At 41.8% G+C, this 9,970-nt stretch overlaps 1 protein-coding gene across 1 annotated transcript in view; it reads left to right on the plus strand.

Moving 5' to 3' along the window:
• Nucleotides 1–7,925, plus strand: part of LOC135510762 (RPE-retinal G protein-coupled receptor-like) — a 44,405-nt gene extending 36,480 nt beyond the window's left edge. Inside the window, exons 6-7 of the mRNA XM_064931952.1 lie at nucleotides 6,352–6,465; nucleotides 6,956–7,925. Coding sequence (XP_064788024.1) covers nucleotides 6,352–6,465; nucleotides 6,956–7,099 — 258 coding nt within the window. The 3' untranslated portion in view covers nucleotides 7,100–7,925. The remainder of the gene's footprint in view (nucleotides 1–6,351; nucleotides 6,466–6,955) is intronic.
• Nucleotides 7,926–9,970: the final 2,045 nt, after the last annotated feature.

Consider the following 9,970-nt stretch of genomic DNA (forward strand, 5'->3'; position numbering starts at 1 on the left):
CCGTGGTTTTTCATATTGCAAATGCAACACAAGTCAAAAAAATTAAAAACCCTAGCAACCCCTTTAAAAAAGTGTTTTCTGGACCGTTTTTCAAAATTCTTTAGATTTTTGTGACAATTACACATGTATAAGAACTGTATCAACATACTTTAGTCATATTTTATTATCATTTTTTTTGCTTGTGCATAGGCATATGTTTTCTCCATTTGCAATATGATTTCATAGGAAGAAAAGTCAAAAATAGCAACTTTTTTGAAAAAACTTCACACACCGTGAATTTTTTTGGGGTGTCAATTACACACGTCTAAGAATTGTATCAACATACTTTAGTCATATTTTATTATCATCATTTTTTTTAAATGTACTTGTGCATTTAAGGTTTTTTCCATTTGCAATATGATTTCATAGGAAGTCTAAAGTCGAAAATGTGAACTTTTTTCCAAAACGTATCACCCCCTTAAAAAAGTACTTTCTGGACCGTTTTTTGAAATTCTTTCAGTTTTTGTCAATTAATCATGCGTAAGAACTGTAGAATATACTTTTGTCAACTTTTATTATCATATATATTTTTTTTACTTGTGCATAAGGCATATAAGGCATTGAAATGCACGTGCATTTGCAATATGTTTCAATGGGCATTTACCATCACGAATTTGGCATGCAGAATTTGGCATACATTGCAAAATTGACTGACCTGATGAACACAGGATGGCCGGGCAGTGATAGTTGTTCCTTTCCATCGCTCGTTGTGTTGACTTCATTATGTCCATTTGGTGATGTTTTTTCACTGTTGAATCATATTGCAAGTGCACGTGCATTTGCAATATGTTTCAATGGGCATTTACCATCACGAATTTGAAATGCTCAAAAATACTGCAGAAATGCAAAATTGAAATGCAAAAGTTCTCTCACTGTCACCCAAAAGCAAATGACATTGAGAGCTTACATTTGGGGCCTACTTTTTATCAAGGTCGCTGCACTCAGAGCCCAACCCTCGTTGAATTCGGCGTCTCGTTGAATTTGGCACAGTCTGGAGACTATGGTGATGCCATTTTTAGTGTTGATTTCAGAATGCCATTTTGGTGATGGTCCCTCTCCGTTTAAACATATTGCAAATGTACAAAAGTCAACTAGCAAGTCAGTGTCCATCAGTCAATTAGATGTCATTCTGACACCAAACTGATACCAATTGACACCAAACCCACTTTTTCCGATTCATTTAGAAGCCAACCATCACATATTTCAGAGCAGGCCCATAATTCAAAGCGCCTTCATTATAAAACATAATAAAAACGTAAAACACATAGTTACGTTCTAGCTACGGGTCCAGTTCGGACATTATGTGTAGTCCTATGTGAGGCGACCCCGAATCCCGAGTTTCGGCTCGATAGGTCCTTCGGTGCCCGAGTAAAACCCTAATTGGTGCTGAAAATCCACTTTTTTTCCATGACTTGCTACGGGGTCCTTGAATGAGCTATCTGACAGAAACGTTGGGGTCCGTCTCTATGGGCCGAGCCGGTTTCAATGCACCTAGTCTTGTGTCTCTGAGACTTTACTAAATGTCGCCATTTTCGTAATGGTCAAAATGAATTGAAGTCATTGCAAATGTACGAGGCTGTTTCTCGGTTCGAGAACCTTCTAGAGCCACCTAACTCACCACGCACTATCGACCTGAGGTCTAGAACAGGTTTCTAAAGTTTCGGAACTCTAGGTCTGACGGTTCTTTTTTAGCTCGAACAAAGCTAACTATTGGAGGCAGTGTCAGTCTCTACGCACCCCAATACGTCCCTCCATCCAAGTTGTGTATCTGTGTGATTTAGTTTTCCTTTGAATTTTTATGGGAAAAATGACTGATTTACAGTTCATGGGGGTTGCCTAATCACACATATGGAGTTTTGGACAGATCTGATTTTTTTAACCCTTTGAAACAGCCCCTGAGACACCAATTATGGCACTTCTGGTTGACACAGGAAGCTATAAGTCAACACATATCCTCATTGGGCTATGCTTTTACAGAATCCTGAGTTTTAAGCCTTTAGGTTAAGAATTGACTGATTTACACAGGGTTCAATGCACTATGTCTATCAAATTGCAGGCAGGGTATGGATATACACTTTTAGGGTGATTTTAAGCACTTCCGGTTGGTCCAGGAAGCTTAGAATTGACACAGGTAGACCTCATAGTGTTCTGATTGACTGTCATCAAAGACAGGTTCATAAGGCATTCATAACCCACATAGGCCTCAGGTTGAATTTAGAGGAGCAGGCAATGTATTTATATGGGGAGAGAAGTCAATGCAAACTGTTTGATGTAAACACCTTCTTTTAACTGTGAAGGGTTAATGCCACACGGTCAAGGATAGGCTTGCATGGATCGGGGGGACCTTAGGAACGTACCTGAGGTCGAATTGTGTTTCTCACCCTAACGGTTCTCTCACTGTCACCCAAAAGCAAATGACATTGTGGTGCAGGCTTCATTTTGGGCCTACTTTTCTAATGGTCGCTGCTCTCAGACCGAGCGAGCTACGGTCAAGCGGGATATCTCGTTGAACTCGGCACGGCCTTGGGATTATGTTTATGCCATTGCCTGCTCTCTGTGTCTTTAAGCACCGCGCTTTGTCACTCCATCCTTGCTGTGTGTGTGTGAGAGCTTTTCTTTGACATCTGTTGGGAGAAATGACTGATTTTACAGTTCAGGAGGGTTGTCTAATCACACATTTGAAGTTTTGAAAAGATCTGACCTTTTTAACCCTTGGAAACAGCCACTATGACACCATTTAAGGCACTTCCTGTTGGCACAGGAAGCTATAAATAAACTCATATCCTCATTGGGGTATGCCTTTACAGAATCCTGAGTTTTAAGTCTTTACATTAAGAACTGAGTTATTTACGGAGGGTTTAGTGAGTGTGTGTTATTTCAGAAAATCACAGAAATCTCGCAGAGCTCCGCAGCACACTTTAAAAATATTCGTATGAACACCCTGCAACTGGATCTGTAACTGTTGAAAAAAAAACCACCTATATTTGAACATCACCAATCTGTCATTGTGCGATTTCTCTTAATTGACGATAGATAAATGGTTGATTTTTTTTATTGACACCGGAGGCTCCTTGACTTTGACGTGAAGTGAAAAAATAATTTCTCTATTTTCATTTTGGACCTTTAATCCCAGAAAAATGGCCATAACTCAAAAACCGTTGAGGCCTATACGCCATCTTGTTCGGGGCCAACTGCCCATTATGCCAAGCCTATGCTCACCAAGTTTCGGCTTCGAAATATTTTCAGTTTTCGAGATAAGGCCTGTCGTGATTCGTGATGTTTTGTCAAATTGCAATTTGATTGCTTATGCCCTCTTGTGGGATTTTCCGGGATAGCGGAAAAATGACCAAAATTTGATTATTTTATAAAACGAAAACCGAATGTCCGACAAAGTTCATTTGATGACTTCCCGGTAGGTCTGGCCCTGCCGCTCGGCCCGTCCCCGAGTTTTACAAATGTTTTCGGACATCTAGTAAGGGACGGTACATTTGCAATATGGACTTTCTCACTAACCATACTGAAAATGTCGAAATGTTCCCTTAAGGTATGAAATGCTTACTTACAAGCCCTTAACCCAACAGTACAGTTCATGGAAGAGTTAAGAAATTTTTTACCAAGTACACTAAAATAAAAAGTAATAATAAACTGTAACACAATAAGAATTACAATAACGAGCTATATACAGGGGGCACCGGTACCGAGTCAGTGTGCTGTGGTACAGGTTAGTTGAGGTAATTTGTACATGTAGGTGGGTGTGAAGTGACTATGCATAGATAATAAACAGCAAGTAGCAGCAGTGTACAAAAGAGAGGGGGGGCCTGCCTTTTCCTGTAGTCCACCATCAGCTCCTTTGTCTTGCTCACATTGAGGAAGAGGTTGTTGTCCTGGCACCACACCAGTTCTCTGACCTCCTCCCTATTGGCCGTCTCATCGTTGTCGGTGATCAGGCCGACCACTGTTGTGTCGTCACCAAAGCTTGGTGTTGGAGTCATGTTTGGCCATGCAGTCGTGGGTGAACAGGGAGTACAGGAGGGGCCTAACTACCACCCCTGAGGGGTCCCAGTGTTAAGCGTCAGCGTGGCAGACGTGTTGTTGCCTACTCTTACCGCCTGGGGGCGGCCCGTCAGGAAGTCCAGGATCCAGTTGCAGAGGGAGGTGTTTAGTACCAGAGTCCTTAGCTTAGTGATGAGCTTCGTGGGCACTATGGTGTTGAATGCTGAGCTGTAGTCAATGAACAACATTCTCTGTGGATCTGTTGGGGCGTTATGCGAATTGGAGTGGGTCTAGGGTGTCCTGGAGGATGCTGTTGATGTGAGCGATGACCAGCCTTTCAAAGCACTTCATGGCTACCGACGTGAGTGGCATGGGGCGGAAATCATTTAGGCAGGTTACCTTCGCTTCCTTGGGCACAGGGATATGGTGGTCTTGAAACATGCAGGTATTATAAACTCGGTCAGGGAGAGATTGAAAATGTCAGTGAAGACACTTGACAGTGTACACGATGGGAATCATTCAGTGATAATACATAATTCACAAGTGAAAGGCTAATGTTATCACCCATCAGACTTTTCTTAATTCAAGTTTGTCTTTAAATATACTAAATAATACTATATGTGTGAAATTAGTTTTAGAATGGACCATAATCATGTACCTGTCTCTGAACAGGGTCAGGGGAAAAAATTCATGTCATCTATGTACTTAAATAGCGAATGGAGGACGCTTTTCCCATGAATCATTTTCATGCCAGCCAGGTAGGCTATACTCCTGTTGTAAAGTGAAGCCATTTGCTTAATATTAGCAAAGTTGAGGAATAAACATAGTAGGCCTAGATTATAGAAACCTGATGGGATCCTCCTCCTTTTTAATAAAGGCCACAATGTCATATCCTATAGAAATGTTGCGCAACATGAGCTCATGGGCTCTCGTGAGTGTTTAATTTGATTTTCGAATGCATTTGCATTGATGTCAGAGTGATTAGAGGGACAATAGAATGCTGAGTACCAGGAAGTTATCAAGTATGGTAGGCTACTAATGACCATCAGCGACATCAGAGCTTGACTAAACGGTCACGTTGAATTTGACTGCAGTCATGAATCATGACTGCCCGGTGACCATAACATCACAAGGTCCCACGAGACTGGAGGGACTGAATCAGGTTGCCTCTCCCTTTATATGTTGCATAAGCCAATTACTTGCGGTGGTGTAGCTAGGACTTACACTGTGGTAGCCGGAGCACAAAGGCGTCTATGCTGCAGGAAACAATGAGCTCTTCTCACTAAGGCAGCACTGTTACTGTTATGTAACCTTCAAATAGCATCACACACACAGACATGCTCTCTCTCTCGTGCTCTCGCTCTCTCAGATAAGCTTTATTAGCATGAATGATAAATGCCACTGTTGCTAAAGCAAAGTTAGATAATGACAACAATAACAGTAAAAAATTAATAACAGTAATACTGATTATAGAAAGGGGAAAACATATATGTTCTCTCTTTGTCTCTCTCTGTCTCTCGCTCTCTTGCTCTCTCTCATACATACACACACACACACACACACACACACAAGGACGCACTTTCAAAGAGTGTCCAATAACTCAAATGCACGAATCACGTCATTATCACTTTGGAAACACAAAACACAGAATGCAAAGCTCCCTCTCCTCTCAGATGCCTCTGTGTTGGGTTTCTGCTAGGAAGGTCTACAACACTGTAAACAACCACGTCATTAACATTCCTGTATGGATACAAAGGTTGTATACATGTTAAGTGGCATTGCAGTCTGTGCGTCATTTGTACTCAAAAAGAACACATACTAACAAAACTGTTAACCCTAAGTATAGTGTAGTATGAGTATGAAACATGGAATTACTCTGAATGGTCAGTGAACAACATTTTACTGTACCTGTTTTGGTGCATTATGTCTTTGTTTACAAGCAAAACTCTGAGTTGAGTTGATTATGAAATGATGGTAAGCAAGATATTGTGTTTTTATCCCAGCCGTTATCCAAGGCTTGTGACCAGACCGTCACATGCATGTAAGCCCCATGACCCAAGACGTTTTTCGCTCTTTCTTCCAATATTCATTGTCGAATAGTAACAATCCTTTCTCTCTCTCTCCCTCCCTCTCCTCTTTTCTTTCAACCCTTACCTCTCCTTCTACTCCCCTTATGCTGTTCTCTCTCTCCTCTCTCTCTCTCTAATTAATTGAAATGGCATTATTTGAATGGAGAGTGTAACCACATACATTACCAAAGCAAACATATTAAATCAATGGTGATGAAAATAAGTAATAACACTGCCCCTCTCTCTACAGTTCAACACTGCCACACCCCTGAAGACATTTTTGTTCTGCTGGGGACCCTATGGAGTTCTGGCCTTTTACGCTGCTGTTGAGAATGCCAACCTGGTCTCTCCCAAGATAAGGATGGTGAGGACAATACACATGTGCGTGCACACACACATGTGCACACACACATGTGTGCGTACACACCCACACCACACACACACATCTAATCTAACAATAAACCGCATATAGATTTCTCAAGGTCATATTACTTTGTCTATGACAAAAGTCTTTGACACCATTTACCAAATACACAAACACCCTAAAGCAAATACAATACTTTTGGTTTCTGTGTAACATTAATTGCACTGCTTGATGATCTAACTAATGGTCCTTTGGTCCCCAAAGGGGCCATTACACTACTTGTGTAGTGCAATGGCCCATGCAGGAATCAAGCTCACAACTCTGGTGTGCCAAATATCATACTCCAACCAACTGAGTCAATCAAGCCCTCTATATATATCTGTATATTATCAAACTTGCTGTACAGTACTTTGACACAAATGTGTACCACCTTTTTGAACTTGCTAGTACTGAGTCATTGACATTGCTCTGTTTGGCTTTGTGTTTGTAGCTGGCTCCTATTCTGGCGAAGACTTCTCCCACCTTCAACGTTTTCCTATATGCCCTGGGCAATGAAAACTACAGAGGAGGCATCTGGCAGTTCCTTACTGGGGAAAAGATTGAAGAGCCTCAAATTGACAACAAGACCAAATAAACTAAGCATGCGACAATCACATAAACATGTTTTTTAATTTAACTAGGCAAGTCAGTTAAGAACAAATTCATATTTACAACGATGGCCTAGGAACAGTGGGTTAACTGCCTTGTTCAGGCAGAGGAGTTGATCTAGCACCGTTTCGGTTGCTGGCCCAACGCTCTAACCACTAGGCTACCTACCACCCCAAACAAACTGTCCTTGTGGTTTTCTAACAGGTACGAACGTTGTCGTGGATTCATTCATGTCAATGGACCTGGACTTCACCTTATGGCATTTGTGTGTGTTTGTGTGCAAGTCAAATCAAATCAAATTTATTTATATAGCCCTTCGTACATCAACTGATATCTCAAAGTGCTGTACAGAAACTCAGCCTAAAACCCCAAACAGCAAGCAATGCAGGTGTAGAAGCAAGTGACATTTTAGTCAGGGGTTAACGTGGAGTGACATTGGGATGTATTTTATGTTCACATTGTCATGCCCTGATCTGTTCCACCTGTCCTTGTGATTGTCTCCACCCCCTCCAGGTGTCACTTATTTTCTCCAGTGTATTTATCCCTTTGTTTCCTGTCTCTCTGTGCCAGTTCGTCTTGTATGTTTTGTCAAGTCAAACAGTGTATTTTTCCCATTCTCCATTTGCTATTCTCTTTTGATAGTCTTCCGGGTTTTGACCCCTGCCTGACTGGACTACTTTCCCACCTGCCTGATCATCCTGCCTGCCCTTCGGTACTTTTTGAACTCTGAAATGTTTTTGACCCTTTTGCCTGTCCACGACCATTCTCTTGCCTTATCCTATTGGATTATTAAATATTGTAGGACTCCAACAGTCTGCCTCTTGTGTATGCATCTGGGTCTCGCCTTGTGTCATGATTTTTTTTTAACCTTTATTTAACCAGGCAAGTCAGTTAAGAAAAAATTCTAATATGTGTTGCCTCTTCAACATGATTACCTGAATACTGTAGTAAAATGGCACAGTAGTTTTCAGTGTTACTTAGGTGTCAATGTAAGATCATGTTGGACAATAGGTCTAAGAAACGTATAACAAAACTGATTATCATATATTCAATATACCGTTAATGATGGTTGATGCTCGGAAAAGTAAGAATGCACACAATACTTTCATGGGAAAGATAAAATAGTATGGGAGATCAAATAGCGACAATAAAGAATAAAAATCATGAGGTTGATTCTATTGATACAGTGGTAACACTTTTCTTAAAGCCTGCTTTATAACATACTATAAGCATGTATAAGCATTTCTAATTTCTTATAATATGATCTTTTTATCAGGGTTTCAACTGATAAAAAATGTGTTTTCTAGTTAAGATTATTATTTGATGACATTATATGGTGTTTATACGTGGTGGTTATACGTGTTTATGACAGGTCCATGCCCCATTCAAGAAATTTAGAACCAGGAACAGATATAGCCCTTGGTTCTCCCCAGACCTGACTGCCCTTAACCAACACAAAAACATCCTATGGCGTTCTGCATTAGCATCGAACAGCCCCCGTGATATGCAGCTGTTCAGGGAAGCTAGAAACCATCACACAGGCAGTTAGAAAAGCCAAGGCTAGCTTTTTCAAGCAGAAATTTGCTTCCTGCAACACTAACTCCAAAAAGTTCTGGGACACTGTAAAGTCCATGGAGAATAAGAACACCTCCTCCCAGCTGCCCACTGCACTGAAGATAGGAAACTCTGTCACCACTGATAAATCCACCATAATTGAGAATTTCAATAAGCATTTTTCTATGGCTGGCCATGCTTTCCACCTGGCTACTCCTACCCCGGTCAACAGCACTGCACCCCCCACAGCAACTCGCCCAAGCCTTCCCCATTTCTCCTTCCCCCAAATCCGTTCAGCTGATGTTCTGAAAGAGTTGCAAAATCTGGACCCCTACAAATCAGCCGGGCTAGACAATCTGGACCCTTTCTTTCTAAAATTATCTTGCGAAATTGTTGCCACCCCTATTACTAGCCTGTTCAACCTCTCTTTCGTGTCGTCTGAGATTCCCAAAGATTGGAAAGCAGCTGCGGTCATCCCCCTCTTCAAAGGGGGGGACACTCTTGACCCAAACTGCTACAGACCTATATCTATCCTACCATGCCTTTCTAAGGTCTTCGAAAGCCAAGTCAACAAACAGATTACCAACCATTTCGAATCTCACCATACCTTCTCTGCTATGCAATCTGGTTTCAGAGCTGGTCATGGGTGCACCTCAGCCACGCTCAAGGTCCTAAACGATATCATAACCGCCATCGATAAGAAACATTACTGTGCAGCCGTGTTCATTGATCTGGCCAAGGCTTTCGACTCTGTCAATCACCACATCCTCATCGGCAGACTTGACAGCCTTGGTTTCTCAAATGATTGCCTCGCCTGGTTCACCAACTACTTCTCTGATAGAGTTCAGTGTGTCAAATTGGAGGGTCTGCTGTCCGGACCTCTGGCTGTCTCTATGGGGGTGCCACATGGTTCAAGTCTTGGACCTACTCTCTTCTCTATATACATCAATGAGGTCGCTCTTGCTGCTGGTGAGTCTCTGATCCACCTCTATGCAGACGACACCATTCTGTATACTTCTGGCCCTTCTTTGGACACTGTGTTAACAACCCTCCAGGCAAGCTTCAATGCCATACAACTCTCCTTCCGTGGCCTCCAATACAAGTAAAACTAAATGCATGCTCTTCAACCGATCGCTACCCGCACCTGCCCGCCTGTCCAACATCACTACTCTGGACGGCTCTGACTTAGAATACGTGGACAACTACAAATACTTAGGTGTCTGGTTAGACTGTAAACTCTCCTTCCAGACCCATATCAAACATCTCCAATCCAAAGTCAAATCTAGAATTGGCTTCCTATTTC

This window comes from Oncorhynchus masou, chromosome 23 (genome assembly GCF_036934945.1).
Source record: "Oncorhynchus masou masou isolate Uvic2021 chromosome 23, UVic_Omas_1.1, whole genome shotgun sequence".
NCBI lineage: Eukaryota > Metazoa > Chordata > Actinopteri > Salmoniformes > Salmonidae > Oncorhynchus > Oncorhynchus masou.